This window comes from Cornus florida, unplaced genomic scaffold (assembly GCF_030987335.1).
Source record: "Cornus florida cultivar Cherokee Brave unplaced genomic scaffold, ASM3098733v1 CherokeeBrave_3.0.0_Hap2_Chr08, whole genome shotgun sequence".
Taxonomy (NCBI): Eukaryota; Viridiplantae; Streptophyta; class Magnoliopsida; order Cornales; family Cornaceae; genus Cornus; species Cornus florida.
Genome location: NW_026775578.1, coordinates 19,099,406 through 19,121,419, shown reverse-complemented (window position 1 = coordinate 19,121,419; position 22,014 = coordinate 19,099,406). Strand labels below are relative to the sequence as shown.

The 22,014-nt window shown below is 33.2% G+C and overlaps 2 protein-coding genes and 1 long non-coding RNA gene across 3 annotated transcripts; 2 read left to right on the top strand and 1 right to left on the bottom strand.

Annotated features, from left to right (window-relative positions):
* Nucleotides 1–340: 340 nt before the first annotated feature.
* On the bottom strand, nucleotides 341–13,955 carry LOC132270625 (uncharacterized). Its single transcript, XR_009469553.1, has 4 exons — nucleotides 13,436–13,955; nucleotides 12,211–12,295; nucleotides 2,412–2,488; nucleotides 341–657 (listed from the first exon to the last, which is right to left on the bottom strand). It is a non-coding gene; the product is annotated as an uncharacterized LOC132270625 (long non-coding RNA).
* On the top strand, nucleotides 7,782–8,833 carry LOC132270624 (NDR1/HIN1-like protein 10). The gene has a single exon (XM_059771801.1). It carries the CDS (start codon nucleotides 7,875–7,877, stop codon nucleotides 8,655–8,657), a length of 783 nt encoding a protein of 260 aa, XP_059627784.1. The 5' UTR covers nucleotides 7,782–7,874; the 3' UTR covers nucleotides 8,658–8,833.
* Nucleotides 13,956–15,522: 1,567 nt separating the features above from the next.
* On the top strand, nucleotides 15,523–16,349 carry LOC132270623 (NDR1/HIN1-like protein 1). Its single transcript, XM_059771800.1, has one exon. It carries the CDS (start codon nucleotides 15,635–15,637, stop codon nucleotides 16,265–16,267), a length of 633 nt encoding a protein of 210 aa, XP_059627783.1. The 5' UTR covers nucleotides 15,523–15,634; the 3' UTR covers nucleotides 16,268–16,349.
* The last annotated feature ends 5,665 nt before the right edge of the window (nucleotides 16,350–22,014 follow it).

Here is a 22,014-nt window from a genome sequence, read left to right as displayed (position 1 = left end):
TCACCATGGTCATAGATGGTATTTTTAAGGATGAAAACTTTTTCCCTAAGACAATGGTGACTTGCGAGGATGTGAATGTGGGATTTTCTAATAACGCAACAACAACAGGCACAATGTTGGGTACGCCCAGAAAATGCAAGGTCCATCATATTAAGTAGCGAGAGAGATATTACTTTACCATCATTATTGATTTCCTGTACGAAGAAAAAAGGGTTTTTTTAATATATATATATTTCTCAATTGTTGACGGGATATTTCATAAATATCTGCCTAGTGAATGTTCCAATTTACCTATATAGCACATGTATGCAATTATATAGCAAACCAGTACCCCTCCATGAGAAGAAATGCGATTTTATATATGTTTATTTGCTAGAGGCCTTAAAAAAATAATAATAATCATTATTCTTCCTCTTCACCTGAAAAAACATTATTCTTTCCTTTTTCTCTCTACCTCCAACCACGAACTCTTGCTTCCTTCAATGGCAAGTTGCCTTTTCTCTCTTCCACCAAACCCTAATGTTTCCTTCCTTTTTTCTTTTACTACTCCTTTCCTTTTTGCTCCTCCTTCAAACCCTAACTTCCTTCCATTGCTCTTGCCTTTATCTCTTCACCAAATCCTTGCGCAGCATATGACAAAGACCAAAGGAGGGCAGCCTATGACAAAGACCAAATAAAAGCCCATAAAACCAAAAGACCAAGAAAAAAACTTTAGTAAAAGAGCTATATAAAAGTAAAACTAAAAATGCATGTTTTGCAAATCCGATACTATAATTACAAAGAATCTTGTGATATGGTGATATCTCTTTTACATTTTAGAATGGATGGTGAGAATTTGAATATCCAAAGAAACAAAATAATGTACGTGAATTTCTTGTAAAATAAAATTGGCCAGACACTACAATTATAAATGCTAGGTCCGAAGCATAAATGGTGCCCCATTTCCCTTTATAGACTTTTTTTTTTCAAAAAAATTCACAAAGCTCTCTCCCGTATTTCTCTCGAAATCACCTAATTTGTGGTTTAAAATTGATTGGAGATCTTTTTATATGAATTACGGAATATTACTTTTTCTTTAAGTTTGCTTAAACAGGGCAACTTACGCGCATTCGTAAATGTCCATAAAACAAACATGTGCCTATTTCCACTGATCTTTCTCATTCCACTTCAAAAATCAAACTTCCGAATTAATCAAATTTAGGACTTCAAAATTTGTTCCAAATCAATTAAAATCTCAATTTGAAATTTTTTAATTATATTTTCATTACTTCCAGTTTATTTACTGAGAAACTCTCTTTCACTTTCCTTTTTTTTTTTTTCTCTTTCTTCTGTCTCTCTTCTCTTTTCTTGAAAACCTCCGGATCGAACCCCAGTTAACCCATTGGCTTGAGTACATCAATTTCTTTTTTAAACTTGCTTTTGCAACCCACATTGTGGATAATTACTCAAAAAATATTTTAAAGTTAGGACTTGAGATTATGGATGATTACTCAAAAAATATTTTAAGCATCTATAAACAAAATTAGTCACGTATAATTGTTTGATGCATTTTAGAGGATGACTACTTTGATGGCCTTCAATGTTGACGTTTGTGATGACTATGGTGGAAGAAAAATATGGATCTCGTATACTTTTAGAAATAAAATTTTGAGAGAGTAACTAGTCTAAAAAAGAGGAAATAGTGACTTTGATGGAGAGATTATTTACCAATACAATCTTGAATTTTTTTTTTTATTTTTTTTTGGGTGAAGTCTAACACTGCTCATAGTTGTTTGTTTTTTTTTTTGTTTGTTTTGTCTCAGTAATTAAAATTTTATAAAACGGACAAGAGACATACAATGGCTGGGCTAAGACCCAAAGCTCATAAACAGAAAGGATGAGCAAAGGCCCACTATAATGCCTCCAGGCCGAAACCAACATAAAACAAGCCGTTAGCCGCAATGTTCACAGAAGATGCGATGGATCAGTAGTGTGATCAAGGTTCAAAGTTTTTTTTATTCCTAATCAACTTTTTTCACAAAATAAATATAAATTTACTCTAAATTTATGATTTTTGTTCTCTCATATATCACAAACTTGTATGACTTCTCACTTTTTTCTTTTTCTCTCCTCTATTTTTTATTCTCATATACCTACAAATCTATAGGATGTTCACAACCCTATTATACTTTATTACTTTTAGAATTACAAGTGTAATTCCCCTGTGTGATGCACGTGGTAAAATAAATATTTTATATTATAAATGAATTTTAGATTTTAAAAAAAAAATACCGAAAAACATATATATTCACTCTATAAATAACAAGTAAATATTGACTTCACGAACCTAAAGAAAAGTTAAGTAATAAATAAAATATTTTAAAAAAATATTGGAAAGAACAAAAATAAATAAATAAAACTTCAAAACATACCATTTACAATCTTGGCTGCTTTCTGGACAAGATTAACATATATTCATTTACTTGGATGTAGAAGATTTCCATTCTTCCTGCAAATTAAAAGAAGACTGTGAATGTTAATTTTAAAAATGATTTCTCATGGTAGCACTATTGATAAGAAAATAATGATAATTTGGTACTATCATAAAGTGCAAGGTCTTTTTCTCATTTCACAAATTTTGATCATTTTTTCATGCTAAGGACTTCGCTCCAACACTTTGTCTCACTAATCTTTTCTAGACAAGTTCTCGGACGAGGATTTAGAAAAAGGAAAGAAAAAAACAAGAAAAAAAAAAAAAAAGAAAAAAAATTTATTCTTATCAAGTTTCACGACAAATAAAGTTGATTTTTAACAAATTATTAAACGTAATATGATGGCAAAACCTCAAAAGAAGAAGAAAATGAAAAGAAATTACAAGGATGGGTGCAAAGAATCTTTATCCTATTACAAAATGTACATTACCAATTTAAAATCTTTGTCCAAACATTATAGAAGCTACTACTAATCTCATTGGTACGACTTACGCTAAATCCCTTCGATCAGCGCTCAATACACGCAAGTTCATGTTCCAATACTTCTCTTAATCGGTTCCCATCTGCTTTAGGCAATTGAAATAGGGAAAATAGAACGTGGTTTGCTTGATAATTTTACATGAACATAAGAATTCTAATATAGTAAAACAAAAGATATTTAACGAAACAAACAAAAATCAAACAAAAACTTTGAATTTGAAAACAAGCAAATTCAGAATTATAATTACCTGATATATTAAAGGTGTTGAAAAGAAGTTGCGATCATTGTAGAGATAGAGAGATTATTGGAATAAAGATTAAAGAACAATCATTTGCAAGTCATGAGTTTCAAGTTAACAGATAAACTCCTTTTTTTTACCATTTTTCCTTTAAATGTTTAATACTCTTATTTTAAGGATTTTCAATTAGGTATTTATAACTCTATTAAGTAGGCATTCCAAAATTTGTAACTCATCTAATAGAATGATAACATATATATAATTCATTAAAACTTTAATTTTGTATTTAAAAAAATGTTAAAAAATTAAGAGAGGGACTTACATTTTTATAATAGTTTATTGATCTATAGATTTATAGATATACATTATAGATCCACAATAGTATAAATCATGCAGTTCTTTTTTAATCAAATTCCAACTTCCTAATCAAATTTAAAACTTACTTGCCTTTTTTTGAAAAAGATTCAAATTTAAAATAATGATAGGACAGTTGGCTAAAATTGAATAATTTTATGACATCCTTAATCACATAAATCAGTCAGAATTGTCGAACTTCAAATCGTTATTTTAAAATTTAATATCTACATTTTTTGCAGTGACCTTGTGGGCAGGTATGTGTGAGCATGTGCATGTGGCACCAGTATGCTCTACAGATGTACAATCCCACATCTCCTGGGTGTGGAAAGGGAAAATGATATATGTAAATTCAACACCCTTCTATGACACAACGCATTTCAAACCTGTGATGGTCGTGAATCAATTAGAACTCTAAAATTAAGCATGCTTAACCTAGAGTAGTATTAGGATGGGTGACCCCCTGGGAAGTATCTAATCCAAAGGAGCCAAAAGCGGACAATATTGTATCTAGTTAGAGTGAGGGTTATTACAAATAGTATCAGAGCCTAACCCAATCGGAAGTATGGCCAATGAGGACATTAGGCCCCAAAGGGGGTTGATTGTGGCAACCTTGTGGGCGAGTGTGTGTGAGTGTGTGCAAGTGACACCAGTAGGCTACCACACTAGGCGAGTTACATGTGCACAATTCCACATCATCTGGGCACAATCCCACATTGCCTATGTGTGAAAGAGGCAATTGTTATATGTAGATTCAACACATTTCTATGACATAATGATATAACACTTTTTTAAGCCGTGAATCCATCAGAACTTTGGAGTTAATAGTTAAGTGTGTTTAACCTGGAGTAATACCAGGATGGGTAACCCTTGGAAAGTCCCTTGTCCAGAGAGCCAAAAACGGACAATTTTGTATTTGGTTAGGGCGAGGGTTATTACATTTTTTTAAATTGAAACCAAATCAACTATTAAATTCATTTATACTATTAGACTCCCACACTGCACATTGTCAAAACCTATGAAATACGGACACTTTTATGAATGAGCCGTACCCGTATCATATCCGACAGACACTCCTCGAACACTTCATATACATGTCGTAAATAAAAATAAATTTTTATTATTTTGTACATTTTCCCGACACTTTCGGACATTTCGCTGATACTTCTTAGACACTTAAGCAGACAATTTCAAACATTTCAAACACACACCTATCTAGTAATCTTGAAAATAATATAAACACATTGTAGAGTATTCAACTTTTTTCTTTAAGAAAAATTGACATTATACACATATGATCACTAGCAAAGCAATAAATGATATTTGTTTATTAAAAATAAAAATACTATTATGATAAAGTAGTGGAATAACCGTATATATAATATAAAAGTCATTACAATTTTTACTATAAAAATTAGAAATGAATTAAAGTTCTATAATACTATTACTCAATACATGTATATAAATAAAAATTCATATTTATATATAGCCGTGTCTAAGTTGTATCCATGTCATACTTTTTTAAAATTTTGGATGTCAACGTATCTATATTGTGTCGTATCCATATCCGTGTTTAGGGCTGATCCTTGAGTGGTGTGGGTGGTGCCACCACACAGACCCCCAATTTTGGAGTGCCCCAAAAAAAATTTTGAGCCCATATATATAGTATATATACTATGAAAAAGATTTTATTTATAAAATGAATTACAGCTCAGTTGTCGAAGGCCTCATGTAAATACAATTTCTTTTTAATATAACCCACTTGTAACTTATTATTATTATTATTTGTATAAACTTAGGCACAATCTGAGTGGAGGATAATACAGCTTAATCTAGCTTCTTTTTAATGTAGCTCATACAGCCCAATTGAGTAAGCCCACTTGTATTTATTTATTTATAAACTTAGGCCTAATTTGAATAGAGGAGTCCCGATAATTAAAGTGGGACGGAGGGAGTACTATTTTAATCTAAAGAGGGGAGAGAAGTCAAAATTTATACCCAACACACGGTTGATTTACCAATAGACCGATAGCGATTATAGACCAAAAAGGGAAAAATCCCTTTTCCATTGATTAGGGGTCATTGGGCAATGGTAAATTTCCTTTTTTCTTTTTTGTTATTTTTAATTATTTTTTTTATGTACTAATATATAATTTCCCTATAATTTGAAGCATTAGCTTGATAATTGTTTTGTGCTAGACAATAATGTTTATATATATATATATATATATATATATATATATATATATATATAATTTAATATATATATGATTAATTTTATGTTGTATTGAAAATTAAACTTTATGCTTTGCAAAATTGCGAATCAAGCATTAGTTTAAATGTTTGATAATTTATATATATATATATATGTATATATGTGCGTGCGTGTGTGTGTGTGTGTGTGTGAGAGAGAGAGAGAGAGACTAATTTTCTGTTGTATTGATCATATACAGTTCGATCCATTGCCTATGTGTTCAAGGTGTTTATAAATCTAGCATTCAAGCTGATTTGATGTAGCAAGGTTGCAAGCCTGTAGGAGCACCCGAGCAGTGAGGAAGTTAAGCAATCAAATTGGTTTCACCTCTAGCTTTCCAGGTTCTATTTTTCTGACTCTTGAAACTTTTCTTGTACTATTAAAATTGCTCCCACTAGAAACTATACTTAAGGATATGCACAACGCCTAAAAAAGAGAAAATTTGAGGAGCACTTGGTAGATTTTTCTTTCTTCTTCTTTTTTTTTTTTTTTTTTTTTTTTTTGAAATTTGAGCACTTGGTAGATTCACGGTTAGAGAACCACAATCTTCAATTAATGAACTACAAAATGATGTTAAGGAGTTGAATGATGATAAAAATATTGTGGGGGAATATGTGAATGCAGATAAATTCAACTTATTGGATGATGATAATTTGAAGACTTGTTGCTTTCATCTTGTAAGCAATCTGAAAAATGTCAATTTAAAATTTTTTTTTTATGTTGATGGGAATGATTTATTTGCAGAATTGAAACTCTTAAAAAACATTTTACCAAAAGAAAAAATGACAGCGAGTTCAATATTAATTTTTTTGAAAAGAATGAAATGTTTTTCAAATGCATGCATGATGCGTTGTATATAGAATATTATTGACTATTCCTTATACCGTTGCTTCTGTAGGAAGAAGTTTTTCAAAATTGAAGTTATTAAAATCTTATTTGCGATCGACCATGTCGATCACTAAAAGGATTAAATGGACTAACTTTGATTTCAATTGAAAATGAACTTTTAGAAAAGCTTGATTTTGAAAGTTTAATTAAAGATTTTGCATCTAAGAATGTAAGAAAATAAAATTTCAAAGTTTAATATTGCATTCCTTGTCTTTTTTCTTTTGGTAAAATGTCTCATATTAGTTTCAACTCTACAAATAAAAAATAGGGTAGACAACAAGTTATTATGACAATGATTTACCTGATACTTTTTATTCTGGTGGTTCAAGTGGCTATTGAATTTTGTAAACTCTTGATAAATTTTAATTATAAAATTTACTTTATGATATTAATTTAATTACAATAATATATATATATATATATATATATATATATTATATTTTTATGTGAGAGTGAGACTATGCTAAGTAGGTTCCAATTTATTTTTTATAGTCTGTTACAACACTACTATCTGCCTATTATTACTGATTCCTAAATTTAATGCTGCTAGAACTTATTCCTTACACACTAACTAAAGTTTATACCAGATGGAACAACACATGTATTTCTAAATGCTGCTAGAACTAATTCCTTAAAAGTTTGTAGTTGAAGAGCTTTTACCCATGTAGTATGGACATTTTGGAATATTACAGCAGTATGACATTCTGATACGATTTGAAAACGTATTGAATATGGTTAAAAGTGTTCTGAAATTTAAATATTTTATTATTTAATTGAGACACGGTATGAACGTAATAATAACATATTAAAGGTGTTCTCAAATTTAAATATTTTATTTTCTAATTGAGACACCGTATGAACATAATAATGACAAATTAAAAGTATTGTGAAATTTAAATATTTTATTCTCTAACTGAAACGCGGTATGAACGTAATAATGACAGATTTTGAAGATTTCTATTTTTTACATATCCATAACTCATACCTTATTTTTTAAAAAACTTGCGATATCGTCCCGTGTCATTTATTTGTTGAAAGATAACTACAAAAATAAATAAATACGTAAAAAAGACACAGAAAGACGCGTGACCAGAGGATTGTATTGTATGAGTCGGTAATATTTAGGCGTGTCTTTGTTTACTTAAAGCAGTCCAAGCAAACACTACCAAAATCCAATTACTTTCTTCTATGGAAGATCCGTCGAGACCTGTCACAGGCTACCCGGCGGCAGCTTACCCCCCTGCGCAATCTAACACCAACCCCAACCCCAACGGTCACCCCCGGCCGCATCCTACCTACACCACCACCGGCACAGCCTACCCTTACGCCGCTCCACCGCCTCAATCCAACTACTACAACCCCAACCCCTACTACCCCTCCCGGCCGTACAACAACCAACGCGCCACCATCTTCCGCCGCCTCTTCGCTGTCATCATCGCCCTCTTCATCATCACCGGCACCGTCATCTTCATCGTATGGCTCGTCCTCCGCCCCCGCATCCCCGAGTTCCGAGTCGATTCAGTCTCTCTCTCAAACTTTAGTGTCAACGCGTCTCTCATCTCCGGAAATTGGGACGTGGGTTTCACGGTCAGAAACCCTAACCACAAGATCAATCTCTACTACGACCACATCGAGGCGTCGGTGTTGCACAAATCGGATACTCTGGCCACGACAACCCTCCCACCGTTCGATCAGGGCACCAAGAATGAGACGGCCGCGAGGGCCACGTTTGCGGCGGCGTCGACTTACGTCAGCGGTTGGGTCGTGAACGATATCAATCAGGAGCGGACGAGTGGGAGTGTGAGGTTCAATTTTGGGTTGTATGCTAGGGTTAGGTTTAAGGCCGGTGCGTGGCGTGCTAGAAGGCGGTTCTTGAGGGTTTATTGCAAGGACTTGCATGTCGGGATTACATCCAATAGTGCTGCAGGGAAATTAACCGATGGTCCAAGACAGTGCAGGGTTGATTTGTGAGTAATTTTAGGTATTTTATGCTCTGTCTTTTCTCTTCAGAATGACAAATTATGTTACCATAGATAGTTCTATAAACCATGTTATGCTTCAGTAAAATATGAATGCACAAGGCTTTAGATTTTGTTGATTTAGACCCTGTAACCTTTTTGTTTGTTATATATGTTTGTTTGTGCCAAGTTGTCCATTGTGTTTGATTTGTATTTTATCTGTTCTGCGTGCATCAAATATGTGTCTTATATCTAGGGTAGAAATCTGGAGATTTAATAACTACTCATGGCAAACCGTAACCCTTAACAGCTTAATTCAAGATGATGAATTTCAACCATGGGATGTCACCGTAAAATTAGGACAGTTTAATTTGTAATTAGCTTCCAAAAAATATGCCCTACAATATTTGTTGCTTACTTAATGCAACCGGAACAATTGACTCTCTTCTTGGCAAACTATATATTTGGTGCAATTTAATAATTTAGTTGTTTTCCTTAAGGTGATTGGGAACAATATGCAAGATGCTATTGTACTATGCAGATTTGGGTACTCTTCTTGAGGTCTACTCCTCCATTATACCAAATTCATTGGACCTTGTCCTAGAAAATTGTGCTTCTATGTGCAATTTCAGTCTTTATCCTCGAGCATTGTTCTTTATTGAAGAAAAAGGGTAAAGAGATGGGGTTCGCCCTAGTGTAATGGCCTCTCGAGCATTCAGGACTAATTAATACTGGGTCATGTTTAGAGAATACTAGGCTGAGAGATTGGATTCTAAAGGGCTTTGTAAAACTCTGTATTTTGGTTGTTTCATGTGTTCTCATATTTTCCTCACTTGATAATGATGTGCGGATGAAGAAATTTGATGACTTGGAAACATAACCTGGGGTCAGAAATGTCACTCTGCTTTACGAGATTGTAGGGGCATTGTGATCCTCTCCAAATATTTATTTTTTCATGCTTAAGACTGGAATCTTTTATTATACTTGTGTCTTTGCGTTTTTACTAAGGTTGTGTTATAGGTTTTTTTTTTTCCTTTTGGCCCTACATAGTGGCTTTATTCAGTAAGATGGATTCTTTAAGATGCTTTATGGAGCATGATATGGCCATTCAATTTCTATTGCATGTCCAAATACGTTCTAAATTCCTTGTATTTACTCAATGCAAATTTGGCCGGATATAGTACTGTTATTGTTTTTCTAATTTTCGTGGTGCAATCTGAATAGTTCCTAAAGAGCTGACGTTTGTAAATAGGTAGGAATTGGTTTCTAATTTTGAGAAAAATATGAGATTTGAATTTTATAAGCATGAAGTTGTAAGAAATTTCATGTTTTAGTTTCTTTTATTTCCCATTTTTCTTGGACTTGCCACTACCCAGATACCTAAATTGACTTGACATGATATTTGAACATGCCTTGGACATGGTTGGTTATATATATATATATATATATAAAGAGGAAGAGGTAGAAGTCTATAAAACTATATACCTTTTCATGAAATATTGTCTTTACGGCTGTAATAGCTTGTTGTAGTAGTTTGTTTTCAATTTATTGAAATCTAATTCTATATTTCACGATTTTGCATTAAACCTCTCTTTATCTTTTATAACTAAATTTGAATTCTACAGCTTAAATTGCTGTAGTTATAGAAAAGACCCAAAAGTAATATACTTCTCACAATATCCTAATCCATCTTTTTGTCAGTTTGATGCTTTAGCCATATTATCGTATCCCTCGGTTTGGAGGTCTTGAGGATCTAATGCTTAAACATGTCTGTTGTGTATTAAGAAAAGTAGGTCTTATATCCAGACATCAATATCTGAACTTTTTTGGCATGGTTGCAAAACCTAATGACCTGAAGAACTTTGTTAGAACATATTTTGCAAACTTTGTGTAACTTGTTTATTAAGTTGTGTGAAAAATGTTGAAAAGGGGACAAACCACATGTCCATGACGTTACGATTGAAGAGCTGGCGCTAAAAGTTTGGAAACCGTATTCCTCCAATCTACCAACAAATGAACTGTACCATTTGGTCCCTTTATCAGCCAAAAAATTGTATTAAAATACATCATGAAGGGATATTATCATGAATCTTTTGATTCTATATTTAGTTGGAGACTTTCGATTGTAAATGAGTCTAAATAAGGTACTTTAATGAACATTATTAGTTGTGCTGTCAAGCAAACTTCTTTATATGTTACCCTCCATTTAGATTAAGCTTGTTTTAAGTGTTCTGACGTGTCTTTGACAGTTAAAAATGTCCAAAAAACATGAATTTGCACATCATCTGCCATTGAGAAATTTAGAAATGCAGATGAGATGACCTTGCTCTCGTATGGTCAAATTAGAGATGATTTACATTAGATGTTCTAAATGGGAGCTTTAAGGGCTATAATTTTTTCTTTTTTCTTTTTTCTTTTTTCTTCTTTACATAGAAATTAATGCAAGTAATGTCATAGTCCCATAGGTGAAGTGAAATGACATGCAGATCAACGAAGGAAGGATATCTTGGACCATCAGACCAGCTAGTACTGGGTCTGTACTTTGGTAAAAGGTTATTGTATCATTTGACTCACCTTTTATATTTGTTGGATGATGTTACAATGGGAGTTAAACCAATAGTTGTGGTTTTGGAGTCTTAACTTTATAGTTGATTTTGGATATAAGTTTATGTGATGGAGATCAAGATGTGACCCGTACGCATGAGCTGCACGAGTCTAACCTATACCGGAGAATGGACTAAATAGATTACTAGACTGTAATTATACAGTAGAGATTTATATTTTTAGCTTTTGTCCTTCCATAGACTGTAGATATTTTGGTTATAGTATATGCCGTATTGTACCACATTTTGTTTTGTGCTTGCTAGTTCCATAGTGAACAGAGAGCCTCTTTGAAGTTTAGGAAAATATATTTTTGGTTGTTTTTGCCTCTTTTATCTCCCTGACATTCTATGGCATTTTTTAAATAATTGTGATGGTTTACCACTCGCTTGAATGCATCTTCTATATTATCTTGTTTTTCATCAGTTCATTCCTTTGATAACTGTGCTCTTTAAAATTTAGGAAAATATTTTTTAGGCTTTGTTCCCTCTTGTTGAAGGATTTATATATTTAAGTTACACCCTCTCTAAGAGCTTAAGCTTTTGGATTAGATGGTAGTTAACATGCTATTAGAGCCAAATGTCTCGTGTTTAAACCTCACCGTCACCCTGATAATTAAAATTGACACACATGTTGGACCAAAAGAATGCCACACGTGAGGGGGGTTGAAGGATTTATATATTTAAGTTACACCCTCTCTAAGAGCTTAAGCTTTTGGAGTAGATGGTAGTTAACACCTCTTTTATCTCCATGACATTCTATAGCATTTTTCAACTGATTACCATACTTTTCCACTTGCTTGAATGCATCTTTTATATTTTCTTGTTTTTCATCATCTTTTTTTTCCTTTTACAGCTGTGCTGTTTTTGCTTTGCAGTTTTAATATTGGCCGTCAAAAAGATGGGAAAAAAGGACCTAATACTTGAATAGTTTTCCAAAATATTACTTCTAAATTTAGGAGTTACCTGGTTCTTTGTCAGCGAAAAGAAATGGAAGGCTTCTTCCAAAATTAGCAGGTGAAGTTTCAAGTGGCTCCAAATTGATTGAGACCTAAAAGATTAGATAATTAAGAGTGTTATTTTTGAGAATTGACATATTTATGCTACTAATAATCTAATACCACTAAATTGTAATTAGAACCTTATAAAATGAAACTTGAAACTTGCTCTCTATGATGAAACATTTGCATTGTGATCTAACTTCGTTTCTTTTTTAAAGGCTCTGATAACAATCTCTAGTTCGAAGAAAGTATAAGTTGTAGTGGTTCTTTATTCTTGAGTTTGAAAGGATTCCTTTATTCCTCTATATCAGGTCCCTTTCTTTTTTATTTTAGTTTTCTACCTTTAGAATATCCCAAGGAAAGTATTAAACTTTTAATTTTTTTCTTTATTCCCTCCACTTTGGCATTATATGTCTGACCAAGGTTGTTTGTTGAAGAGGAGTATCACATTTAAGGTTAATGCAAAACATAATTACAAGTTTCAAAGGTCTGTGTGTCACTTGAGTACAAGATTATAACATGCGGGGGCTTTGAGATAGGTTTTGGGAAGGAACATTGGAAAATTTAAAAGAAAACCAAAATTTCTTAGGATCGTGTATTAAAGCATCTCTTTTCGAAGGAAGAAGAGGGGTGATCTCTTTGTTAAGGGATATCCTTAGCTTGTGTGGCTTCAAAAGGCCTTGACCCACCTTTCCAAAAGAATAAGAGGTGAAGGAAACTTCATTTTGGTCCTACCCATGTTTGCAAAGGTGGGAATGGTATCCATCTCGTGATCCATTGCGTGTTTATGCCTACTCATTTAATGGAACTTCAATTTCATTGAATTTAGTTTCAAATAGGTCTTAAGATCCAAATTGTTGATGTTGTTGATACATCATTTGTAGCTTTGAATATGCAAGTAAAAGCTCTATGACAATATTCTGTGGTGGAACCCAACTTTACTTCCACAAGAACAGCTTGGATTCTATCTACAATTTGCTGCCTCTTGAGTTTGTTTTCTACCTTCTTTTGTCCTTTCAACACTGGGTGTGAGAGAGAGTGATTAATTATTCTGAGGTTTGTGAATGTGGATTGACACTAGAAACAGTATTGCTGTGTATTTGTGCTCACAAATCTGATGGTTCTTTCAGGTGTTGTATAAATGTCAACTTGATGATTGAGTGAGATTTGTACAAGCTAATATTACATACCTGGCTCTTTTTCATAGTTGCATTTGTTCCTTTGGGAAATCATAGCCTGTCTCACTCTTTTCTTTACTCTTTCCTGCACAAAAAGATTTTGGTGAAGGGACAGTTTAATGCAAATACAAAATACTACTAAAACTTATTTAACTAAATATATTTTTATGTATGAGATCTCTATCTGGCATATTATGAAGTCTTTTGATGCACTAGATACAAGTGTGGTGGTTTGATTTATAGCAGGTATAATGTTTGTAACTGAATTCGAGGTGACAATGATTGAGGGTTGAACACTACATGAGGTACCCGAAAGATAAATTAGAAGGAAATTGATCTGTGACCTAAGTCACACAATCCTTATCCTTCTTAAGGGATCCTTCCGCTTTGTGTGACTTGAGTGCTTCGGTCCGGACAATAATAAAAGGGGAAAAGATGGTTTAGAAAAGCATGGTTGTCCAAGTGTTTCCCTTCAAAGCCAAGGGACAGTGTGGGACTCGTATGGTGGTTGTTTTCACAATCCACTATGACTATGAGCCGCTCACAACCACCATTTTAGAAACATGCATGTGTGTATTGGTTTATGGTACTGTGAGTGCTAAATATGGTGGTTTTCACAATCCATAATTCAACATAGAATTATGACATTTGTGGGACCATGAATGGGACTGGAAGGTCCTGATCTTGTTTCATTATTACCTAAAAACATCACAATCGATTGGTTGGCTGGTATACCATGAACCGTTTGGTAGCGTCCATTGAGATTAGAGTGTGTTTGCATCTTTTCTTTTCTTTTCTTTTCTTTTATACATGTTGGTTGGGAATGGCCACTTGCCTTGCGTGCAATGCACATCAACTTTTCAATGTCAGATTATTATCTTAGGGTAAGTAGGATCTTCTTTTTCCCTTCTGTTCATTTCTTTCTTCTGTATTTTTAAATTGGCTTTCTTCTCTCTATTTCTTTAACACAATAGCGAGAGAAAAATTATTTCACTAGTGCTTAATTTGTGTTTCCTAGTCCAAATGTACTCTCAAGTGTTCATTATTATTATTATTATTATTATTATTATTATTATTTTTTTTTTTTTTGTCGGAAATGTTTTTGCTTTGCTCTCGACAAATAACTCTCATTATGTACTTTGAGAGACTCGAAGCATCCATCTTTCACTTATGAAAGAAGATGAGATAAGGTGGTTTTAGACATGATCAAAATTGATTTACTATCTTTGTATTTCCATTTCCGTTCTTAACCAAGGGAATGTTAAAATGGCATACCTTTTATTAAAGTATAATGCTAAATCAAACCCCACCGCACCATGAACTTTGTTGATGGAAAAGAATGTGATATTCCAATTATACAAAAATAATTGATGATTAGAAAAGGATTTCTCAAAATTATTCCACTTCATCTTCTTTCCTACAAAATTTCTTGGTGAGGAAAAATAGACGAAAGAATTTATGTTACCCAATAGATGATTTCTATATATATATTTTTTTCTTTAGGTACAAAGAGATAATTTTTGTAGGGGTTGACTCTCTAATTCTAGAGGCTCAATTCATTTTGTGTGTGGGGGGAAATGGGAGGGAATAAAATGTCTTATAAGGAAAGGAAAGGAAAGACACAAAAGAGAGGGATATAGTAATTGTTTTTTAAGACATTTTTGTTTATTCAAAAAATAATAATAATAATAATAATAATAATGTAATGGTGGTACCCCCAGGACAAGTCACATGCAGAGGACGACAATTAAATACCCGCCATAAATAAAGTGATGCCTGTGAAGTTGACCTCACCCAGTAAACAAAAGCAGTACTGATAAGAACCCAGTTGTCCTGTATTTCACAGCCTACTGTTGTCTCTCTCTAATTAATTGTGTTTGCTCAAATGGTAAATATAATAAAGTTACCTCCCCCTATAGCTAAGAATGCTCGGTGAACTGAATTTTCAGTAAAGTGGGGCCCACTAGTGCCCTTATGGTAAATGTAGATACAAAAAGACCATTCCGACCCTTGCTAATGAAATTTTAAGTACTTCACTCTTAATGTCACATCTTCTCTCTCTACTTTTCATCTCTATATAACAGAACCCACTGCATGAAATCTCTCCCTCTCTCTCTCTCTTCTCTCTCCAACACCAAAACAAACACAAACCTATTTGTTTGCACACTCTCTCCCCGAACCCAGCCAACTGTTTTCCGGCGCCGGTGAAACATGACTGCAAAAGACTGCGGCCACCACCACCACCACGACGAGCGGAGGAAGCTCTACCGCCTCCTCTTCGCGTGCTTTTTAATCTTCGTCATCGTCGTCCTCTTCATCATCTTCCTGGTCTGGGCCATCCTCCGGCCCACCAAGCCCCGCTTCATCCTCCAAGACGCCACAGTCTACGCCTTCAACGTCTCGCCGCCGAACTTCCTCACCTCCAACCTCCAAGTCACCGTCTCCTCCCGGAACCCTAACAGCCGCATCGGCATCTACTACGACAAGCTCGACGTCTACGCCACGTACCGGAGCCAGCAGATCACGCTGCCGACGCTGGTGCCGGCGAATTACCAGGGTCACAAGGACGTCAACGTGTGGTCTCCGTTCCTGTGCGGGAATGCCGTGCCTGTGGCTCCATATCTGGCCGCTGCTTTGAGTCAGGATGAGATGGCGGGGATGGTGCTGATCAATATCAAGATTGATGGACGGGTGAGATGGAAGGTGGGCACGTTTATCTCAGGGAGGTACCACTTGTATGCGAATTGTCCCGCTTATATATCGTTTGGTAACAGGAATAACGGTATCGTTGTTGGACCGGCCATTAAGTATCAGTTGGTACAAAGCTGTCACGTTGATGTATGAACAAGTTAACTCCCTCATCTGTTAGTGTTCTCTCTCCTCACTCTCTCTCTCTAGCTCTGTTTTTTTTTTTTTTTTTTTTCAACTAAGGTTTCTGATTAAAACTACTGTGGTTTTTATTATGGTTTTATATGGCTTTTTTTAAAGTTCTTATTTGTAGCATTTTGTTTTGGTGATATAATGTGGAAGGAGAGATTATTAAAAAAAAATTGCAATTTTAAGTGACTATGGATATTTGTTATTCTTGCATTTTTCTTTTCCTTTTTGGAAAGAGTTTGTGATTAATTTTTTCATTTTTGACTCAAAACAAAACAGTTTTTTTTTTACTCATATAGATGTATATATATTCGAAAGTTCCCGGAAACGCAATCTCGAGATAATGATACCATTTGAACTAATGTGTGGATTTTTGACTATTTTGTTCCTATGCTTGCGTAATAATTAAATGGTGAGAAAGGTCAATTGGGATGACACCGATTCCCAATTTTTTCTTATGCTATTAAACATTAAATGGTGAGAAAGTTCGACTGGTATGAAATTGATTGGTTCTTGAGTAGTGGGGTCCATTTTATGGTGAAATATTTAATTCTTACGTATACATTGGACAGAAGGAACATGGTTGAACTACCTTCTAATGCATCCAATCAATTTAATGCATATATACATTTTATTGGGACCCTCAAATGTTGAAAAAGGTCCAAGGACATCGTAGAGGTATTCAGTGAGCTCGGTGCGTTGTACGTCTAATAAATTAAAATCGTGCATGTATAATATTAGGTACATATATACCATGGATAATTCTAATTAATCCGATGCATGGCACATTCTAGCTGCACGATTGTGAGATGGTATTGCATTGGTCAAAGCTCGTTGAAAAATGAAGAATGGTTTTGGTGAGAAGAAAGTGTATGACTTCATTGATTTCGGAGCCAGAAATTTGGAGGACAGAGTTCTTTGTAATAGCATGTTCTTAGGATCATGTTCCATGGAAGTATAGACACTATCTCAAACCCCAATTAGATTCAATACTTTGCATGTGATTAAAAAATGTTTTACTGCGAAAATTGTTATTTTACCCCTTTACCCAAATATATGAAGTTGAATAGGCGAATTAATTAGCATCCAAATGTGAGACATTGACTTTTTCATCAACTTCTAATTAATGATTCCATTCAGTCAAATGCAATTAAAGAGTTTGTTTCCTAAGATGGAAAAATAGAAAGAAAAATAAAAGAAATTGGAAAATAAAAGAAATTGGAAAGGGAGACGAACTTTTATTTTGTTTGGAATAATAATTTAAAATTATCAAATTCAATTTATACCAATGAAATGATGAACCCATTATATAATGTCATAATGATGTCAAGTGATGAAATTTTGTAACTGTCGAATAGGGTTTTTAAATCATTTCCTTAAATCACTATTCTTTTGTTTTGGCATGGAGTTCATAGTACTTGAGAGAAAGAAAAAAAAAACAAAGGAAAATTCTTTGCTACTATCTAGTTGTTGCTGCTAACTTTTTTTACAGTAATCAGTTGCATTTTGTTGTGTAATTAACAAGTTAATCTACATAATGTTAAATCTGTTAAACTTTATTTCCTTGTTCAAAGTAACTTCATTTTTATTTTTGTCGAGGTTGGGATGAATTCCACATGCACCACGTAATTATCAGAAAAATTATGCCAAAGAAAACAAGAAAATTGAAACACTTGAATCTCGAAGACGTGATTTATCATTATGGTATGAATATATATGTGTGTGTGTGTGTGTTTGTTGAGGGCAAATGAAGGGTTTCTGGAATCCCACTTTCAAAAAAGGTTAGTTCATCAGAGATCCCAAGAAGGGAGTGATTTTTAACTTCTGCACCAACTTTAGTTATACCTACTATGTGGTGTAATATAATTATGTGTTATTTTTGGAAGGTGAATGTAATTATGTTCAACTGGGGATATTAGGTGTGCTTTGAAAGAGTCTCGACACTTTCCGTTACTAGTCCTTTTCACATCACTCACCACAACGTAATATTGGCCATATCACTTTTATCGCTGCTACTAGTCGCTTAAACTTGAGTTTTAAGTCAAGGGTTGAAGTCAACTACACAACTTCGTCTAATGGCATCGGATTCAAAAGTTATTATTCATTATTGGAGGTGTCGATTATGTAACTACTTCGGATTAATATTATTCAATCTGTTCATAAATTTTTTTTATAATAAAAATAATTTATTTTTAAATTAATAATAAAGAATAATTACTTACTACTGATCATCATAGTATCATTCATTTTGATTTTGTATATATGCAAATCATAATAGACGTCGTCCTAAATATGTAAATGATTATGTAGAATAAAATTTCAGTTTTTTCACAATATATTTTCTTAAAACCTCATTTATAATGAGGATGCAGATGGAGGACTTTTCTCCACAAAAAATTCCCATCATATATATATATATATATAATAAAAGGTCGTCACCCATTATCTATTTTGGCAATGTGTGTTTGTGTGAGTGTCTATATATATATATATAATATGTGTATATACATTGTACACAGCAGGGCTTGATGATAGATGATATCTTCTTCCAATCAATCCACCTGAGGTGAGGGAGATTACTTGGCTAAGGAACCTTACCTTGAAAGGTCGATCGTCACCCATTATCTACTTTGGCACCTCCTCACTGATTTGTCCATTGCAACTTCGTCTTCATGTGCTCAGATCAAACACTGCATCTGACATTCAATTCAAGTACTACTTGACAAAAATAGATAAAATTTCCGACTTTTTTATTCTCTACTTTGATTTCATTTTTACCAATAAAAGCAACATGCTACTTTGTAAGAAATTTATTGAAAATAACATAAATGTGACATATTTACTTAATGCATAATTTTGTAATCGGTCCGAATTTATTGATCCTAAAATCATATATTAATTTCTCCTCGCACACGAGTTTTCTATTTATGTGCGGATCAAGAAGAGAGCTCATAACAAAGATGAAAACAACATTTCCATGTTAAAATTATTCAAATGGCTAATTTTAGTCAAATAATTGGTGGAGTTGGTGGAAAAAGTTCGCCTTTTGTTCGCTAGCAAGGTGTCTCATTTCAAGTACTATATATGTACCATTAGTTAAAATGGATTTTTCACATTTTTTCCTATCTAATTTATTATATAACTGTCTCTCAAAAACTTTATTTGGATTGCATAAATAGATTGAATTTTTAGAGTATCTTTTTTGTATATAATATATATATATATATATATGTAGTATCCTCATCATCATCATCATCATCATCAGATGGGCTTTACCAACATTGTCATGAATAATAAGTTTGGGCCACCGGCTTATCAGTCCCCATTGCCTTCCCGCCCTATAGGCAATCCAAGGTCTAGTTGTTGTACTCTCATTTTTTTTTTTTTTTTTTGGTATCTAAATAATGTTTAATATCTTGAACAATTGTTTACTACGGTACTATAAAATAATTTATCTTAATCACATCAATCCTACTCAACCCAACTGATACCCTACTTTTAAATCGGTGTTGTTTTCACGTTTCACGCAAATTTATATTCTCAGCACACTCTTATTCCCATTTTCACTCTGTAGCCAAGGCTGCCCTGACCCAAGGCAACCAAGGTGTGGTTGCCTAGGACCTCAAGATTTATAGGGCCTTCAAAATTTGCAAGCCATTGATGATGGACTTAAAAAATAATAATAATAATAATAATTAAGACAATTGACTTAAAACTTGAAAAGATCTCAACTAGCCCATGATTCCTTTTTGGGAAGTAGGAGCCTTATACTGTTAGGCTACAAGCCCGTTGGTTATACCTTTTACTTTTTATTTTCTCTTTATACCTTTTTCTTTAAAGTAGGCACACAACCTCATATATTTGTTCCCTGTTGGATAATAAAAAATTTATTTATATGTTTTCTACCCTTGAAGTAGTCAAATCTCTCTTATACTTTGTATATATGTCATACATATGATCATCACAGTAGCTGTGCAAACCAAACACAGAACATTCTTACTTTCTGAAAAAAAATATAGAACACTCTTGGTTGTTGACTCTTCAGTTTCTTATATCGGACAAATCAATTAGAAAAACAAATCATTGAATTGAGGTAATATCTATATTTTATTTTATCGACTTGGATCAATTCATTGCATTGCATTGAGGTAATATATATTTTATTTCAGCAAAACAATTTTTTTTTTTTATTTATATAACTTTTATTTTTGTTTTGTTTTGTTTTTTTTTTGACAATTATGTCTACAAGAAAATTTGAATCGGGTATGGAAAAAGAAAAAATAAAATGAAAAAAGAGAAGAGAGAAGAAGAATTGATTCAAAGGCCTCACATTTTAAGTTTTCTTAGGCCTCTCAAGATTTTTTCAATCTCACGGCCTTGTTAGTAGCACTTAGGTTTTTTTCGCATTCATGCTCATACTTTTGCATTTGCTCCCACTTTGTGACTAAGTGTACCACGGACAAGGATCACCTCCAATTACACAGTAATCAATTTCCTCCATTTTTGTAAATAAAAGTGCATCCCAACATTTTCGTAAGATGCATCCCAACATTTTCTTACTATGCATCCCAATATCTTCCTACTATGCGTCCCAAATATGGGTAACGTGGCAATTTTTGAACCACTCATTTCAAAATAGAGTAAATGGCATATTATTTAACCTGGAGGTGATTTTCACCCAGTGTACCACACACTTGGACCCTCACTTTCGGGCTCTGAGCGGAGACCTAGATGGGCTGGTGGTTTAAAACCGTTGTGGCGCATATTGGGCTTGGTTTGGAGTGTAGAAGAACCAAACATACTCTCTCTCTCTCAAAACAAATCCATGTAAAGAAGACAGCATTAAACAAAGCATCATAATAATATACAAAGTAGTCTCTTTCTTTTTCTTTTCCATTAAACAAAGCAATACCGTACAAATTTTAATACCTTTCTTTTTCTTTTTGGTTAAAAAGACATTTCCGTACAATTTCTAATTCTTTTTCGAGTGGATGTTTTTGGCCCACATGCATATCTTCTACTGCATTTCGAAGCCTTCTTTTTCTGTTGGCAGAAACAAACAACCAAAAAAAAAAAAAAACGACTGTTTCTTCTTTTCTTTTTCTTTTTCTTTTTTTTTTCTTTATGTGATATTGCAATGCCTAGAATCTTTTTACCATTTATTTTTTCTTTTATAAAGAACCGACCATAATGAGGCACTACTTTTATTCTCTTTGAATATTTACTTTCACGATGTGAATTGTTCCAAGCTTTTTCTCTAGAGAAGATTATTTTATCAAGTTTTACCTTTTTTTATTTTCATTAATAAACAAATGTCAAATTTTTTTTTTTCCGAGAATCTATAATTTTTAAAAAAAAATTTAATAATATATTTTGGGTCAAAAAGAGAATAGTAATAATATTTAGACTGATTTTTCAAAACTTTTTATTAAATAAAAATGATTTCTATTTATTTGACACAGTGAATAAACTCAAAAGTGATTGCATATGCCCAAATAATTCACTGAATTAATACCTTCCGTAAATTTTGGACCGCTCTTAAATCTTCATTCTTAAATTAAAAAAAGAAATTCAAAATTACGGTAGGTATGACTTTTTTTTTTTTTTTTTTTTTTCTTTGGTTTTTTTTGGAAATTTGTGTTAGGTATGACTTTGGGTGAACCTCCCACGAAAAAAAGACAAGATAGATTACATTTGATAAGGTTTGCATTAAT